Raw genomic sequence first — 18,827 nt, 5'->3', positions numbered from 1 at the left:
TTAGTTACTGCCAAAGTGATGTTCGCCTCCTCAAAGAAGGATGTACCAAATTTGCCGCCGAATTTGAACAACTAGCGGGGTTTAACCCCTTTGAACATTGTGTGACCATCGCCTCAGCCTGCAACCGATTTTTTCGCAAACATTGTTTGACCCCTCAGACCATTGCCTCGGAACCCATTCGAGGCTGGCATCACAAAGGCAAACCTTATTCCCGGGCCGCCATGGAATGGCTCTATTGGCAAGAGCACGTGGAACGAGAGGCCCGCCATGCGGCCATCACCCCCGACGAGTGGGAGCACCATGACCTGATGGCCCAAGCCTATCCTGACTACCCTCATCCGTTTTTGGAAGAAGATTACATTCAGCATGCCAAAAACAAAGGTGAAATGACGCTCCTGATCGCCTGCCGGCCCATGCGCGTGGACGGTTACAATCCCATCAGTCGTACCGTCTACGAATTCCACGGTTGTTTTTTCCACGGGTGCCCTGCCTGCTTTCCGAACCGCCACGTCCAGATCCGGATGCACGATCGCCAGACCATGCATGACCTGTACCTTCGCACCCAGGCGAGAGACCAAGCCATCGTTCAATCTGGGTACGCTCTCCAAACCATGTGGGAGTGCGAATGGAAACGTCTCAAGGCCAGCCGCGAAGATATCCAAGGGTTCGTGGACGAGTTGGAGCTCGTAGACCGCCTAGAACCTCGAGACGCCTTTTATGGGGGGCGTACTGAAGCCGTGACCATGCATGCCGTGGCCGATCCAGACCAAGGGGAATCCATTCAGTACTTGGATTTTACCTCCTTGTACCCCTGGGTCAACAAGAGCTGCGTTTACCCAGTAGGCCATCCAGTCATCCTGACAGAACTGGAGTCCATCGACCTGACGCCATACTTTGGTTTGGCCAAAGTCACCGTGCTGCCGCCGTATGGGTTGTACTTACCCGTGCTGCCCTACAGAGCCCAAGGCAAATTACTCTTCCCATTATGCCGATCCTGTGTCGAAGCCGAATTGGTCAAACCCCTCCTTGAGCGTAGCTCCCGCTGCAGCCACACCGATGCAGAAAGAGCCCTCACTGGCACGTGGTGCACGATTGAATTGAAAGAAGCCCTTGCCCAAGGCTACGATGTATTACAAGTCCACGAGATCTGGCATTTTCCACAGACCTCCACCCAATTGTTCGCCCAATACATCAACACCTTCTTGAAATTAAAACAAGAAGCCGATGGATGGCCAGCCAGCGTAGGTACAGATGAATTAAAACGACAGGAATACATAGCAGCCTACCTGGAGCACGAAGGGGTCCAGTTAGAGTACGCGCAGATCGAGAAGAACCCCGCGAAACGAGCCTTAGCCAAATTGATGCTCAATAGTTTTTGGGGCAAATTTGGTCAAGCCAGCAACAAATCGCAAGTGGAAGCCATCTCCAGTCCAGCCAAGTTTCATCAACTCCTCAACCAAGATGATGTCGACATCCACGCCATCCGTGTGGTCAACGAAGAGATGTTAGAAATCGTCTATAATAAGATTACGGAAGCCGCACCCATCCAGCCTCACGTCAACATTTTTGTCGCCGCCTTTACTACCGCCCATGCCCGTCTGCATTTGTATCGTCGAGCCTTGTTTCTGTTACAGCCCCAGCAAGTGTTGTACATGGACACCGATTCCATCATTTACAAACATGCACCAGGGCAACCGACCCTCGAGACAGGAGCGTACCTGGGCCAGTTCAAAAATGAATTAGACGAGGGAGATACCATTATTGAATTCGCCACGGCTGGTCCCAAAAATTACGGCTACGTCACTCGTCAAGGCAAAGTCGAGTGCAAGGTTCGTGGGTTTTCCCTCAATGCCCGCGGTCAAGAACAACTGAACTTTGACATTTTAAAACGCAATGTCCTCGACGAACTTCAGCATCCTCAAGCCCAGGCCAGATCCATCCCCATCTTCAACCCTCACAAAATTGTGAGAGACACGCAAACAAAGCAGATAGCAACCCACACTGAGATCAAAAGGTATCAGTTGGTGGCGAGCAAACGCGTGGTGGACCCCAGGACCTTTCATTCCTATCCGTACGGATTCACGCCCGCTCCACAAGACGGTGACTTCAGTGACAGTGTATTTTCCCTAAATGAATGTTGACAAAACATAAAAAAACCCTAAAAAAATTAAAAACCCAAAAAACCCAAAAAAGCCCAGCGACAATGAGTGAAGAGAGTGGTGCCTTCATGACACCCCCGTCTGAGAACGGATAATACGCGGCAGGCCCAATCACTGACCGCGGGGGACTGGGAACCCACATGTTGAATCTAGGAGACATTTCGTGACACTTTTTTATTGTGTACGTTGAGAACAATAATAAGGGCATGTATTTAGTCCATTCTTGTTGCGAAAGTAGGACAAAAGCAACACAACTACCCATTGTACATGGTGTAAACAGTAAATAAAGCATGACAAAAAACTGAAGTCTTTTTTTTCACACACAAAGAAGAAAACAACAAGCAGATTACAATTTGAGTTTGCGTTTCGCTTGCATGATTTTTTTGACAAGGGCTTCGGTCCAAGTCTTTTTTCCCGGTAGGGCTTGAATGGCGCCAATCATCTTGTCATCGGCTTTCCACTTGTCCTGGATATTGCGCGCGCGAGAATAATCGATGTCATGTTGTTTGGCAATGCGATCCAACCGGTTGATGCCGGGATCCCCGCGCTTCCGCCGTTTCTCCAAATGGGTACCGGGGCCCATGTATTGATACCCCGGCCAATGAAATTCGATGCCTGTCTTGTTCAACCATTTTTGGACGTCCAAGCCCCGACCGATCATGCGACGGCGGCGGACACCACGGCGCGACGCACGCCGGCGGCGGCGTCTAGTAGTCCTTGCCATCGAGTTTCCGCTGGACTTTTTCTCCCCACTCGCTCCACCCGGGTTGACGTTTCAACTTGAGCACTTCCTTGGCCAGTTTCTTGCCCTCTTTGGCGGCCTGCCCAAATCGGCTGGGTTTCTTGACGATCAAGGGGGGTTTCTTCACGGAGAGAGGCGACTTGCCTTTGCTCAAGGTCGGAGTGCCTTTGCTCTTGGAGGTGCTGGGGATGGGCACGGCCAATTCCTGTTCCCAATCGTCGTCCGGTAACGGGACCGAGATGGGTGTCTTGGACGGAAATTTTGGCTTGGGTGGAACTTTCGGTTTCCCTTTGGGTGTGGCCTTGGGTTGGGGCGTGCTGCTTTTTATAAGCGTTTTCAAGAAGGTTTCCATGGGTCCTTGGGCAAACTCGTCGTCGTCGTCGCCCGCTCCCGCCGCCCCTCCGGCCGCCGGCAGGTTCATGGTCCTCACGCGTCTGGTGGCTCGACGCACTTCGGGTCCCAGGGCCTTGACGCGGATCTTCTTGGTGGCCGGCGGAATCTCGGGGGACGCCAACAAGACGTGTTGTTTGGCGGCCAACCGCGCAGCATGCGTCAACCGAGAATTCTCCATCAACGTGCCCTTGTATTGTTCCACCAGTCGCTCCATGTCCGCCGGGGACACCAGGTACTTTTTCTGGTACGGTGCGTGACTCATCCTGTCAGGCAATGACGACACACGCGATCCAAGGCGTGCCACACTCCCGCCCCGGTTTGAGCCATCATGACGGACCGTCGCCGTTTTATGGAATGTTTGCGACGCGCCATCTCGCGCAACGCGCGCTTGTGCGGACGCAGTTGATCCAAGAGTCGAGGGGGGACCTCCACGTTCCCTTTCAAGGTGTTCATCACCAATTCGCTGATGGCATTGACTTGATCGGCATTGGCGTGTTGCAATCGTTCCCGTCTCACGTTCTGGTCGGCTTCTCGCAACACGCTCCGCAAAAAGGGCAGTTGTCGTTGTAGGCGTCGCACCATGGTGTCGTGTTCCCTGGGACACACGTTCGAGGGGGTCTTTATAGTTTACTTGACCCCGGCCATCTTCATCCATCGGTTGCGCATGTCGCGAACCAGGCGCTCGTTGGCCTGCGCCTGCGCCCAAGAGATTTTACCCACGCGTTTCTTGCGCGTGGCGGCCTCCAAGCCTTTCTTGGCCCCGTACCCGGCCGCGCCACTCACCGCCCCGGCCGCAATGGCCTTGCCGGCAGCAATGGCCAGAGGCACGAGAAAGGGGAAAATTCCCCCTCGTTGGTAGTGTCGTCTCCGTCGCCGCCTTCGTCCGCGTCGGACTATGCTGTCAAATGGGAACAAAGGCAGACACGGATTCTGTTTTTATAGGCCCAAGGCTCGACGGATGTCTCGCTCTTCCTCGAACGTCATCTTAGGGCGCTTTTTTCGACGCTTTTCCAAGGCTTTCTTGGCCCCGTATTTCAGGCCAGTGCTCAAGGCCGACGAGGCGATGGCTTTGCCGGCGATCAAAAGCAGAGGAATGATGCCTCCTCGTTGGCGTCGGTGTCGTCGTCGTCGTCGGCGCCCCATGCTTGTCACGGGATTACCTGGGGGTCTCCTTTTTATATAGGCTCACATGATACTGCAGTTGAACGATTCACCCGCGTACTTTTTGCGCTTGCCACTCTCCACCTCGGCTCGTCGTTTTCGACTGATCTCTTTGGCTCTTTTCTCTTGACGTTCCCCGATGGCTTTGGTGGTCTTATGGGCCGTCTTGAAAATACCCGTGATGAGTCCCGGCGACACGCCGCCTCGTTGCGAGAGGCGTCGACGGCGTTCGGTGCGTCGTTGGCGTCGAGGCATCTTAACTCTGACCGTGCCAGGACGTCTCCGGGCTTTTTAAAACCGTGTTGGGGGCGGACAAACGCCAGGAGGAGAAGAATACATTGGGCGCCACCCCCACCCCGGCCGGGGGTGCCGTAGGCAGGCCCGAGAACTCCATGGCCTGCCGCAAGGCATCCCGGACGGCATGAAGCATGACGATCGGGGATAGAATGGGGGAACGTCCTACTCCCGCCGACAAGAGCGTGGTGTGTCCCTCCAGGCGTTCCGATAAGTTCCGTTGTTGTCCTCCCTGGCGTCTCCGCTGAACCCGGGTCCGTTCTCTGGCCAGTTGATTGTCAAAGGTCAATGGGTCATCATGCAGGTCGCCCCGAAACTCGTCGGACGAGGGAATAGTCCGCCGCTTCATGCTTGACGTTCATAGGTTTCCGTCGGTCCTTCCTCCGGTAACACGTTGGTGAAGAGACGGTACCGATCGTCTGACGCGGGATGCAAGTCCAGCATTAAATAGCCAAAAGGGCGCTGGGTGCATTCGCGAAAGATGTTCATCACGTGCGACCAGTCGTTGGGAAAGGCTTGCAGCGTCAAGGTGCGCATGCCCACTTGATCCCGCGGGTTCTTGAACGCCACGATGTAATGGGCGTTGCGCGAAATGGTTTTGGCGAATTTGCCGGGCGGGAATAGATCCTGGCACAGGAAGAGGACGCTGATGTTCCGATGATGCGAGTGCTTGGAAAAGAGATCCAACACGCGTTTGTCGTTGGCGCCTTCGTCCATGAGATCGTCCAACACCAAGAGTCCCCCTTGCGTGGGACCGAACCATTGGTCCAACTCCTCCGACGTGGGCAGTCCTTCGTGAAACTGCACCTTCTCTTGCTTCATCTCGTCAAAGGCCGGTTGCCAGGCCCCGTAACAATAATGTTTCACCCGAGGAGGGGGGTACATCAATTGATCGGCGTGCCGTAACAAACGGCGCGTCCACGTCGATTTTCCGCTCCCCGACGGGCCGCCCACCAGCGTGTTGCAGGGATGTCGAATCATGTCGACACCATGGCGTACAATCGCGGCGAGGCGTCTTTTATCAGGGTCAGCGTGGTCTCCACCACGGCGGTTTCCGGGCAGGCGTTCAACGCCCGGGCCAACCCCAGCCAATCGCCGGCCCACACCAATCGACGGAAGAGTCGATAGTGTCCATAATCCCAGGTGTCGCACAACGCGTCCACGGGATGGATCACGAGTTCCATCAACAGACGTTCGTCCAAGGCTTCCAGGACACGTCGCTTATCTTGTCGCGTCATCATTTTCTCACCAAAAAAAATCACGTCGCCACGAGCGCACCGGTTTTATGGAGCGCCCGCGACGACGTGGCGTGGAACCTATCGGACTCGAACCGATGACCCACGGCTGGCGAAGCCGCTGCTCTACCCACTGAGCTAAGGTCCCCTGGGGAATGAGTACGGAGAACCCCCGCGGCCAGACTCGGTCATGCAGTGGTCAAGGGTTAGCACTATTTTTATGGAAACACCGGACGTGCCCACCACCGGCCGGGAGAGAACCCTTGAGGTCGGACCGACCGCTCGCGCGGAGGTCCCCCGCACCCACGTTGGATCTGGATCCCGTCCCCTTTATAGAGTCGTCCTTTCTCGTCGTCTCCCCCTTGTGGGACACACAAAAAACACACCTCGGTCAAGTTTCAAGACTCGTTTAATGAAGGAAATAAACAACGTCGAGAGACACAGCGTTGCGTATCCGGTCCATCGGCTTCGTCCATGCCCACGTCGCGTAGTTTACTCTGGATCCAAGCACGGACGCGTTCCCCCACGCGATGATCGTTCCACACGTAATCGCCGTCTCGAAAACTTTCCACAAACTCCAACAGGCTCCGTTGTCGCACGCGGTCTTGCAGGTACGCAAAAGCATAATGGCCACAGGCCATACTGTCGTAGGCTTGCAACGTCTTGTCGCTACGCACCACGTACTTCCAATGCCGTGCGATCCATTCGTGAAATCCCGGCGCCTCATAGACGGTCAACGGCAACCCGTAACTGTCCATCACTTCGCACACCCCCTCTTCCGTCCAGAGAGCCAACCAATGCTGACCCGGTTCGCCGGCCGGGTCCGTGTTGACGATGTAAGCGCCTCGGGTGGTCTTGGGAGGATGCTCGGGCAATCGATCGGAGGGATAGACGCCTTGGAACACGCGCTTCAACTCGGGGTCCGAGAGCGCCAGGGCTCTCAATTGACGATCACTCAACGCCACCAGTTCCATGGTTCAACTAAAACTCAGGGGGTCCTTTACACTTTGTTATCATACGTCACGGCGCCCAGGTGATCGATGTAGATGACGCTTTCAAATTCGCCCCACACCAAGATGGTGATGTTGGCGTTCAGGGCCGCTCTGAACTTGATCTCCAGACGCACGTTGCCGGTCTGCTTGGGATTGAATTTGGGGCCATCCGCGTCCCCGCTGGGCACGTTGTTCCACATGAACAGCGTGCAATTCTTGTTGTGTCCCCACTCGTCCGGTTTGACCATGAACTCGCGATGTTTGGGTACGGCCCCGGCGGCTTCCAAGAACCGATAATACCCCAGTCGATCTTTGCGGTCATTGGCCCCGTTCAGTTCCAGGGTGACGTACGGGTACTCTTCCCCCTCGATAAACTGACGCACGGAGGTGATCCCTTTGCTCTGGAAGGCAAACGGGTACTTTTCTTTGGCACCATTGAAGGCCGTGCTGTCCAAGATCCCCACGATCATGCGCTGGGGTACCCTGCCCAAGAAGAGGTTATCTTCCCTCCACACGGTGGTGGCCCCGTTGAACGAGAACGATCGAATCTGATCACTCACCACCGGGTACTTGACCACTTGCTTGCGGATCTTGCGCTGACTTTCCAGAGACCCGTAGATATCAGGGTTGAGACTCAGTCGGCACAGGTGAAAGGTGATGTCCACATCTTGTTCTCGCAACCGAACGTAGGCCTTTGTGCCATCGTTGAGCGTCGCAAACGTGTAGAAATCGGGACTGTTGAAGTGGAACTCAAAATTCATTTCCACCCCGGGCACCAAGATCTTGCCCGTGTGGAACACGGGCAGGTACGGTCGCATGACCAAACGGGCCACGTTGTTGGCCCGGAACGGGATGGTCAGGGTCTTGAGCAGGTGATCCTCGTTGTGACGGGAACCTACCAGCGTGGAAATGTCGTCCGCACCACTGGTCAACGTGGGCCACACGTTCAAGAAATTGACCCAACCTTGGGGGGCCAATAACGTCTCTCCATCGTCGCGGCTGTAGTTGAGCAGCGTCTGGAAATAGGCCGAGTAGGGATAGGTGTCGGTCTGTTCGGTCATGAGCGTGCCATTGAACCGCACGTTGATCTGCTTGAAGATGGTGTGGGCCAAGTTGTTGACGGCGTACGTGAACTTGGTGTTGTTGGCATCCGACGCCGAATTGGCATCGGCCACGATGCCGTTGGTGCCCGACGTGGACAAGCGCAGGTCGATGACGAAATAACTGCGATTCAAATCCACGTAATCTTCCAAGGCCTGCACCGAAAACTTCATGGGTGTGATGCTGGCGCTCAATTTGTGGTAGGGTACCATCTTATACCCCTGCAGATCGTAGTCGGTCGAAGGGACCGAGAAAATGTCCAAACTACTCATGATGATGAAGAGGAGGAGTGCGTCTCCTCATCGGCGGCGTCGTCGTTTTATACGCATCCTGGCCGCCACCTGTTTGTGCAGGCCGTACCCCGGCGGCTTGGGAAATTGAGGACCAAGCCATCCGCCGCGTTGGGCGCGACCTCGACGTTGCATGGCCAACAACCATTTCGTCAAGTCGTAGCCTGGCGGCTTGGGAAATTGAGGACCAAGCCATCCTCCTCGTTGTCGCCCAAATGGCGAGGGCACGCTTCGTTGATAGCGTGGCCGGGATTGGACCACCAACTTTCGTGGACGAACCATCTTACACGCCCAGCACGTCGCGAATGCGTCCCACCGTGTTTCGATACCCTTTCTTGGCAGCCGATGTCATCGACCTTTTGGCAACCGTCCCGGTAATGGGAACGGCCTTGCGTTTCACGCCTCTTTTTAACTCTTCTCCGGCGGCCCGTGCCACCCCGCGCCACGACTGCCCTCGAGCGCCCGCCCGCGCCCCGGCTTCCACGGCCCTGGCCAGAATGGGTCCACCCAAACGATACAGATCCTCTCGAAGTCCTCGACCATCCTGCGGCGGCAGGGGTGGTGGACGATACCGCGTCAGACTGCCTCCCCACATGATGTGATACATTGCCCGGGGCACGCATCTTTTTTATACGTCTCGTTTGAAGACAAAGGTGATCAGGGTACGCCCCGCGCCAAACCTGACCAACCCTCCATGAGTCTCGGCGATTTCCACCTCCACCACGTCCATGTACTCGCGCCGACACGATAACCACTGGATGTGCAAGGGTTCATAGTAGGCCACGCCCTTGCCTTGGCGCCGGTACTCCACTTCGCGCAACATGGCATGCTGTTGACCGCCGACGATATTGCTGTCCACCAGGTCCGAGTAGACCAGAAAAGTGCGCGAGGGTTCCCCCACCACCTCTCGGAAGGCCCCGTTCAAGTTGACGAAACGCCAATTGATGCACATACTCAACTGTAAGTGATCGCTTTCTATTTTCCAAAGGTCGTGCCTGCTCAATTCCGTGTTCTTGACGTCTTTGTAATAATTCCCGAGCGACGACGACGTATCGTAAATGAGTTCGTAACGGAAATTGGGGCCCAAGGCATAACTCTTATCTTTGTTTTGCACCAGCCACCCCATCAGCTTGGCCATGCTCACGTGCACATGCCATTGCACGAACGACAAGCCGGTCGTCAAGGCAATGTCGTCCAACTTCTTGGCCAAGATTCGCAGGTCCTCACCGTCCCATTCGTACGTGACCCGAAACTTGTCGTAGAGCCGTTTACCCTTCGATTGGGCTTCTTTCACCTCGTTAAACTGCGCTTTGCCTATGAGGGCTTTCATCAGACTCACTCCATCCACCACACTGGGATCGTTGGTCAGATCCTTGATCTGGATGGTAGTTTGATAGTGGACCGGGGTGTCGTTGGGCCCCAAATTCCTCACCAACTTGGAACCCACCATGACCACGCGAGGGTTGACGGCCGTCGTGAGTCTCGCCAAATCCAAGGCTGCGTCGGGGGTGGAGATGGTCGCCAGCCCCACCTTCCATCCTTCCCCCTTCAATTCCAAAGGCACGGGTAGGCGCACTTTGAACGAACTGGTGGTATTGGTGGGAAACTCTTCCGTGGGATCGCTGACCAACACGATCCGATTCATGCCTGGAAATGCAACGTCACTTGCGTCTCTCCCGCCGGGTTCAAGGTCATCAACTCGCCGTTCGTCTCGGACACTTCCACTTCGACAATCTCCACCGTGTCTCCGCGCACCCGGTGATACTGCACGTGTTCCGGTTCCCAGCGGATGGGCTCGTCTTTATAGGGCAGGTCTCGCAAGAAATTGGTGATCTGCGTCCCCACGATACTGCTCTCCCCCACATTGCAGTACAGATGCACCGAACGCGTGGGTAGGTCCCCGTGCGTCGCGGGCGTCACCGTGGTCTTCTTCTGTTTCTCTTGACTCCCGGTATGCGTGGGTTTGGTGGTCGTTTGGGTGGTGCTGCTGGTGGAGGTGGTGGTGGTGCCTCGCCGAATGACCGGATGATCGTCGTACACGTCGGTGACTTGACTGATGGGTTGCCATGGCGCCGCGATGTTGTACCCGTAGACCACCACGTAACATTGATCCGTCAACGTGGCCGGGTACGTGCTGGGCACGCCGTCCATGGTCACCTTGAGGAACATCCGCGACGTATCGTCCGACTGCTGCGTCAGCCGGAAATCTTGCACGAGGCGATGGTAATACACCATGTGGGTGCCCAGGTATTCGTGCACGTGCGTCGTCACGGCCGAGTCGATGTTCTGCACGTAGAAACTAGTCCAGGCAGTCACGCTCGTCTTGTCAAACAAGATCTTGTCGGTCGTGTAGATCTCGACGATGATTCTATACGTGCCGGTCTTGCTCAGCTTGGTGGTGCCGATGAGCCAACCAAACTTGGGTTCGTACTTGTTGCCGCTTTTCGTCAACGTCATGCCCACGGTCTTCTTCTTCCAATAATGCGGGGAGCCTTCCAGATTGACAAACCCCAAGGAACTAATCCCCCCATCCTTGATCCACACGCTCTCGTCGTCCATGATCCATCGAAAACGATTCCACAGGACCTTGGGAGGGACGTACACGTGCGTGGTGGCCTGGGCATAGGCCTCGTCCAAATTCACAAACTGCCAATCCATCACCATGGACAAATACGCCATGCCTCCGTTCACGTGCACGTAATCCGAAAACGTGAACAATTGGTTCTTATCCGCATCGGCCCCGATCTTCGGGGCCTTGGGTCGCTTCACATGCGGGTACATCAACAAATTGGGACCCAGCTCGTACGATTGGTCTTCCTTTTTCTTAATCCATCCCATCGTTTCAGCCAACACCCGATTGAACCCCAAGTAAGGGCGCGGTTTGTTGAAGGCAATGTTGATTTTATCATTCAGGATCCACAACGTAGACACCCCCGCCTCGTCCTTCCATTCGAACCGAGGCGTATAATCCACCTTGGTGGTACCAAAGATATACCCGGTAAAGAGTTTCTTCAACCTATCTTGTTGCAACCAACGGACCACTTTTTTCATAAACGTCACCCCCGTGGTGGCTTCGGGCATGTCGGCGTCCTCCATGGTCGAGGTGATCTCTTGTACCCTGGTCACATCGTCACCCTTCATGGCTCGGGAATACATGCGCACCAATCGTTGGTTGGTCGATCCCTTGTACAAATTCGATTGTCGATGTTCCGTCAGAGGGGCGGTCGGATGCGACGTCACGGGATGCGACGACACCGCGTGCGAGACCACATTCGGTGGCCCGGGTAAGTAGACGCCGGCCACGCCCACCTGCCAGTTCTTGACGCGCAACGGGTACGGCAGACGCACCTTGAACGAAGCCGGCGTATTGTGGGGAAATTCCGGTTTGCTGGTGTTACTCAGCAACGTGACGTACAACGAACGACTCGACGGTTCCATCGCTCTCTTTCCTCTCGGGTCGAGACTGACCCGTTTTTATAGGAACGTATTCAATTTACGCTTGGACCCTGGCACCCGACCCACGGTACTATGCAAACTGGACCGTTTGGGCCAGACCTTCAACGCGTGATCGGCCTGGGGGAACGCTTGCACCAACCGACGTAGCGTCGTGTCCAACGTGACGCTCTTGCCGCGCTTGACCATGCCTCGCAACTTGGCCCGGAACGCGCGCTGGGCCTTCTTGGAGGGACGCTTCTTCTTGGCAGGGCGCTTCTTCTTCTTCCGGACCTTCTTGACCTTCTTCCCCTTCTTGGGCCCGTACTTGGCCTCCAATCGTTCCATCATATCCATCCAGGTCTTTTGGCTGGGTAGCGGGGCACTCTGCATACGGCCCAACGGCGCCGCCAACGGCCCCGCCAACGGGGCGGGCATCAAGGCCACTCGACGACTCATAACGAGGCCAAACTACGCTTGGGAATCCAACTGTCGTACTTTTTGGGCCAGCCTTTCCAACGCACCTTGACCTCTTGGCGTCGACGCTGCAATACTTTCTCCACGCGAAACAGCGCGTCGTCCGGCACGTCGACTTTCTGCACGTCTTGTTCATAGAAGGTGCCTTCAATGGGCTCTCCGTCCCACTCCTTGATTTTATAGGTGGCCACGGGCCCAGGCACGGCTCGGTCGATGATGAACACCTCTTCGGTCCAGCCGGGCAGATACCCTTTCTCGAACGGCCGGTGCTGTTTCTGTAATCGGACGCGATCGCCCGGTTTCCATTGCGGACGCACGTGACGGGCCAAGCGTTTGCCGTACAGACGTTGCCACACCTGGCGCTCCTCGGCCCGCGTCACGTCGCGAGGGGCCATGCCAATGCTTCGATGTTTGGTGGCGTTGTACCCTTGCACCAAATAAGGTAAGGCATCCACGTACCGGTAGGTGTTGCGGGCGGTAAAGTAACGGTACATGCGTTCTTTCAAGGTCCGATTGAATCGTTCCACCACCGACGCCTTGGTATCCCCGCGGGTCGAGAAATGATGAATGTTGTGTCGCGTCATCACACTCTGAAACACGCGGTTGTAGAACTCTTTCCCGGCGTCCGTCTGCAATCGCAGAGGCTGTCGTCCCTTAGCCCGCTTCAGGATGCGCTCGAACGCCGCCGCCACTGCTTTGCCGGTCTTGTCCTTCAGAGGTTCCACCCAAGCGTATTTCGACAACACGTCCACCACCGTCAACAGGTACCGCACCCCGCGATTCCACTTTTTCAGGGCTTGCATTTCCACCAGGTCGGCCACCCATTGTTCGTCCATGCCAAGCACCACCACGGGTAGGGTGGGGAATCGGCGACGTCGAGGTTTATGCAACGTGTAACTCAACAAAGGTTGCAACGCTTGCCGGGCACGGCCAATCGACACGCTCTGCGCTCGCGCAAAGCGCTCTACTCCTCCCAAACTCCCCTGGCGCGAGGGCGTTTCATAGGCCTCCGCCCAACTCACTCCGCGCTTCTTCTTGTTCTTACTCATGGCACCCGCGCTGCAAGAACAACAACACGACACCCGTGTAAGTGCGTTTTTCTTTTATTGCGTTAAAATACTCCCTGGCTGCTCCCTCAGGCGACTCGCCCCTGGTTTCTTTCTCTCTCCGGGCCTGATAAAATAGGGGGCTGCTTGCTCTCGCGTTTCTCGGTCCTCCTCCTATTTAACCACTTGCGTCCGTTTGGGATGCTCGGTTCATCGTTGCTTGTGCATGGCTTGCCGGGGAACCATCCATGGCTCCTTCAAGGTAGTTGGGGTCTTGCTTTTCGAACAGTTGGCGTTCTACGTGAAGCCGCTTCTGTCGCTCCTCTAGGAAGCGGTGCTGATAGTGATGACGTTCTCGCTGATACTGATTGCGTTCTTGCTCAAGAGTCTCTCTTTCAGCCGTCAAGTCCACTATTTTTCGAGTCAACTGCACAATCTCTTGCACCAGGCGCTTGATGGTGGTGGGATTCTCGGGGTCACTCATACCTTGCAGACCGAGGAAGCGCCCCCCTCTTGATAGAATTCTCGCCAAAAGCCCGCCCCCGTCTGATTCAGGCGCAAAGTGCGTCGCCGTTTTATTGATTTTTCTTCTAAAACAATCCCACTCCGGTTAAATGCTGGAAGGCGGGATCCATCCCCAGATGATCGGGCGTCAACGTCGTGGGCCAGGCAGCCAGGGTTTCTTCGTCGGGTTCTTGCTTCCCAGGCATCATTCCTAGTAAATGGCTCGTGATCTTTAGGGATAAGGGGACATTAATCCATTGGAAAAACTCACAGTCTTTCTTGCGGCAGCTTAAGAACAGGCGATGGGGATTCTTGGTGGTTTGACTCAATCGGAGTCGGACTCGTTTCTGGCAGAAACAGCGCATACTTTCCCAATAGGTTCGGACCTCACAGTGGACTTGTTCTAGAAACAACCGTTCGATGAGTTGAAACTTCTCGAGAGGACAGGAAAACGCACAACTTTCTTCGGGACAATACAGGTAAATCCACTCTCCGCTCGTTTGGCGCAACGTCAACAAAGGATGCACAGGACAACAAAAAGGCGGCACTTGTTCCACACACGAAGAGACCGTGGTTCCGTCGTCTTTGACTTTTTTGCTAGGAGGGTCTGGCTTTTTTTTCCCGCCTTTCTTGCGTTTGTATTCATAGGGGTACAGAGGCATGTGCCCCTCTTTCTTAGCGACCACCGGGCCGGCGCCGTCTTCTCCCATCATCGCCTAATGAGTCCCAGCGAAAAGCCTCTCTCTTCTTCTTATAGAGCCCCCCGAGTGACGACACAGGTCACCTGACTCCACCCTATTGGGACCTCTCACCTTCTGATTGGGTCTTTCTTTTTTCTACGTAAGACCTCTTTCTCTTGCAATCGGCCTCAGTCACCTCACGGAATGGATCCAGACGAAGCGATGATGGACATTCCCCGCCTCCACGATTATCGGATCGTGACAGGAGGCAGTCAAGGCGCCGAGCAAGCGGCCGAAACGCTAGCCTTAGACTATGGCATTCCTGTCACCATTAAGATTGGCCCGAATCACCCGAGAAGCACCCACATCACCCCCTTGCCCCGAGAAGACTTGGAAAACGCGTGCGAACCACTCGGCCACGCGGCTTATGCGTTAGGTCGCCCCGTGCCTAAAAGTCCTATCGCCTGCGAACTTTTACTGCGCTACTACTTTGTGGTGAACGAGGCGGACTCGATCTTTGCGTTTGGGTATTTGAGTGCCAGTCAAAAACAAGTGCAAGGCGGGACAGGCTGGGCCGTTCAAATAGCCGTGGATTTACAAAAACATGTTTTTGTCTACGATGTGAATTTTCATCACTGGTACGAATGGACCCCTTCTTCGACAAGATTGACGCGCATGACGTCTCGATTTCCCATTCTGGCCCCCAGAAGCGCTATCATAGGATCCAAAGCCTTCCCCAGCCAAGCTCAAGACGCCATGAAGAATCTATTCGAGCGGACAAGTCAAACCTAAACGTCACGTAGGCAATACGTATTTATTCTATTGCATAAAGACTCTTTTGTTTCTATACAACAATACTCTTGCATGCCACTACATTTTGGGAACAATACTCTTGCACAATACGTTACTAGAACACTCCTTTTTTTAGAAACCAATTAGAATATCTGTCTAGTCAAGTACTGTGAATAGCGTAACCATTCTTTGCTAGCCATTCCAGAATGTGCCCCACGGGACGAAGATGAAACCCGTCGATGAGCGCAACTCACGCTCCGTTTGGTCAAGAACCCCTTGATGTGTGACGTCACCCCTAGGCAAAAGTATAAAGGCTCTGCCACCGACGAACCCTTCAGTGTCTGACAAACGGCGCCCATTTCAGTGCTTCATCCGTGCCGTGTTAGGAATCTCTGAGCTATCCGTCTTGGTACCCCCTCGACTCGCTCTTTGAAACGATGCATACCGCCTACTCTACGACCCCCGTTATACCCCTTGCGGAGAACGTCCTCTACGGATCGCCTCTCTTCCCTATTGGCGATATCTAAAGAAGAAAAGAAAGATGGAGCAAGGGCCTCTGAAGAACGGGCAGTTGGACTATTTGGCGCGACACAATCCCGTGTTAGGGCCTGGTTTTCAAGGCGTGTTTGCCAGGAATCCCTTACCCAACAAGCTCATCACCGCTAAACCCGCCGCGTACCTTGTCAACTAAGATCCCGCCGGTCCCCAGGACACCCTCGGCTCGCCCTCTGGACGCACGGCCAACATTGCGAACTCTTGAACAGTGACGGCCTCCCCTTGAAGACCTATGCAGTCCCTCTTCTCGAGCAATAGGTGCAGGAGCATTGGAAACATCTGCTCACCAACGGAAAAGCGTTGCAAGCGTACCCTAGTCAAACCTGTGGTCATAAGGTCAACGATCGTTTCATAGGGCAAGCCCTCCAACGCGTGAGTCTTCGAAACCCGGAGAGATGGGAACAGGCGGGTCCATTACCTTTTGAGCAATCTTGTACTTCTAGACTTGAGATGTAAACCGTACACTGATTTAAAAAAAAAATAGGAATAAAAAAGGTTGTTGTTTGGTGCTAACTTGGCGACTGATGGCATGTGCCAAGCCCGGTGGCGCAAGGGGTAGCGCGTTCGATTCCAAATCGAACGGTTGGTGGTTCGACTCCACCCCGGGCTTCCGGAGTGGATCCTTGCTGCGACCCATTCCTTTTTCTTCTTCTTTTCTTTCTTTCTTTCTTTTTCTTTTTCTTTTGCTGCCCTATCTTTTCTTTTCTTTCTTCGCCTTCGTGCACATGTCTTCCCAGAGAGTATTTGTCTAGGCGCGGCGAACTATAGAGGGCCCCGTCCTTAGAACGGATAATACGCAGCCTCCTCCTCCAAGCTACGGGGACTGGGAATCCACCATTTTTTCTTCTTCTTCCACAACGCGCATGCGCCCTCGCGAATTGGCCTTACCACAAGGCTAACCCTAATCCTAGCCCTTAACCCTTCACCCTAACCCTAACCCTAGCCCTAAACCTTCCACAAGGCGCATGCGCCCTTTCCAATTCCTCCCCGTACCACAAGGCTAAGCCCGAACCCTCATCCTCTTATATAAACTTAACCCTAACCTAATCAAGTAAGGTACCCTCACACCCAACGCGCATGCGCCCTCCTTCTAGCTTCACCTTACCACAAGGGACCCCCGAACCCTAACACCCTTAATCCTAACCCTACCCCTCACTTTTCACCACGCGCATGCGCCCTCACGAATTTTTGTCCCGTACCACAAGGCCAAGACACAACCCTCCTCCACAAATATAAACCCCACCCTAACCCTAACCTACTCGGGTTACAAGAGGATCTCTAGCCCTAACCCTAACCCTAACCCTAACCCTAACCCCTAACCCTAAACCCTAACCCTAACCCTAACCCTAACCCTAACCCCTCCCTCTTCAGGTAAGTATCCTAACCCTAACCCACCCCTCCCCCACATTTTTTATCGAGGACATTTCGTGACGCTTACATGAAGCCCCCCTGCGGGACAGACCGACCCCCCTTACTACTTGGGTGCAATTCAAGGTGAGATCTTTCTCTTTTTCTGATAATGATTCTGTGCTATTTGGCACCTGCAACCAGGTAAAGCTCTCAATTTACGTTTCAAGTGTTTTTTTCCCAAAGCGGTTTTCGGCTTCACTCTTTAGAGAAATTGTTATTTATTGTTGTGTTACACATTATGTTATGGTTCAAAAGCATCGTTTAGGATTTGTCCAATCCGTTGACCTTTTAAATATGATGCAACTAATGAACATTTTGAGCATGGTTGCAGCTTAACGTTCAAAACGTTCAATTAGCATAATAAAGTAGGCAGCCGTGACACAGCCCCTTTAAAATGACGTATTACTTACGTGTTACTTACATCATTGATGTGGTTAAAACATTTTGAAATATTTAGGCCTCAAAAGGCCTAATGTGATCACTCTGAAAAGTTTATTACATTTGAGGCAAAAAGTTATTACTTTTAGGACTTTATTACATTTAGGCCTTTTACAGCATTTGTCATGCTCAACCCCGGCGGAAGAGTCAACAAGCTATGCAACAAATTGTTTTCAAGTAGCGGAACAACATTGCAACACGGTTTATTTACTTACCAAGTTACATGTTGTTAGGATTTCAAGGGGGTCGTTTCCATTTTAAATTCAATTGACGTTACTCGTTAGGAATGAGTCGATGTTTTGCTCTAGTGACTGTGGTTATCAATTTTATTTCCCGAAATCATGCTTTCACGTTCAAACGTGCTCTGATCACGTATGGCAAAAAGTAAAAGAGACTTGAGTTACTATTCGCTGTTAAATCATTTCATAGTGAGTCGGTTATACGGAGGGGAGTTAAAGCATTGCACTTTCGGCTGTGATTTCACCAAACACGCACAAGATTTTGGAACAAAATTACATGTAGTATCAAACAAACACTGTGACCAACAGTGCGGAGAGAACACTGAACAGCAGGATAATTCGGAACCGTGACTTTGCGGCTGGGGGAGCCCAACACCATGTACAGGTCAATGCCCCTTGGAAGAAATAGACCAATCGAATTGATTGTTCATACACTACTTTACACTCGAACCGTCTTATTTGAGCTCATTTTGGATTTAACAGCAGCCGGTGCAACAGATACTGAAGAGAAGTCACTTAGTTATACGCGAAGAAATATGGGGTGCTTTCAAGGCCTGGCTATCTTAATCGTTGTATGCACAGTAATAATATGTGCTCTCCAAATTCTGTGTTTCTTTCTGTCGAAGAAAACCAGAGGCGTTTCGTCATCGAGGATAAATGAACACTTGAACGGACATAATCGAGAACCCGGAAATCCAAGGAAAATCAACATACAGTGGCCTCACTTGAATCGAAGAAAACAACCAATCGAACATAGCGAACAACCATTCAATCAGGTAGGCTTCATGACCAATACATAGTGTGAACAACTGTTACTACAGTTAATGACTATATATTTTTTATTTCAAGTTTACGGCCTAATTAACACGTGCGTGGTTTGTTCCGAA

General features: G+C 53.5%; 2 protein-coding genes and 2 non-coding genes across 4 annotated transcripts; 1 reads left to right on the top strand and 3 right to left on the bottom strand.

Moving 5' to 3' along the window:
- Positions 1-5,094: 5,094 nt before the first annotated feature.
- Positions 5,095-5,730, bottom strand: LOC140944498 (uncharacterized). Its single transcript, XM_073393631.1, has one exon. The coding sequence runs from the start codon at positions 5,728-5,730 to the stop codon at positions 5,095-5,097; it is 636 nt and encodes a 211-aa protein (XP_073249732.1).
- A 329-nt stretch (positions 5,731-6,059) lies between these two features.
- Positions 6,060-6,132, bottom strand: Trnaa-cgc (transfer RNA alanine (anticodon CGC)). Its single transcript has one exon. It is a non-coding gene; the product is annotated as a tRNA-Ala (tRNA).
- Positions 6,133-6,984: 852 nt separating this feature from the next.
- On the bottom strand, positions 6,985-8,289 carry LOC140944497 (uncharacterized protein F54H12.2-like). Its single transcript, XM_073393630.1, has one exon. The coding sequence runs from the start codon at positions 8,287-8,289 to the stop codon at positions 6,985-6,987; it is 1,305 nt and encodes a 434-aa protein (XP_073249731.1).
- An 8,101-nt stretch (positions 8,290-16,390) lies between these two features.
- Positions 16,391-16,463, top strand: Trnaw-cca (transfer RNA tryptophan (anticodon CCA)). The gene has a single exon. It is a non-coding gene; the product is annotated as a tRNA-Trp (tRNA).
- The last annotated feature ends 2,364 nt before the right edge of the window (positions 16,464-18,827 follow it).

Source organism: Porites lutea, chromosome 7, assembly GCF_958299795.1.
Source record: "Porites lutea chromosome 7, jaPorLute2.1, whole genome shotgun sequence".
NCBI lineage: Eukaryota > Metazoa > Cnidaria > Anthozoa > Scleractinia > Poritidae > Porites > Porites lutea.
Note: the sequence above shows the minus strand (reverse complement) of the source record. Positions and strands in the feature narration are given on the sequence as shown.

Bases quoted from the DNA above. Each gene is read 5' to 3' on its own strand.
- LOC140944498 (XM_073393631.1), bottom strand. From the start codon at position 5,730: ATGATTCGACATCCCTGCAACACGCTGGTGGGCGGCCCGTCGGGGAGC.
- LOC140944497 (XM_073393630.1), bottom strand. From the start codon at position 8,289: ATGGTACCCTACCACAAATTGAGCGCCAGCATCACACCCATGAAGTTT.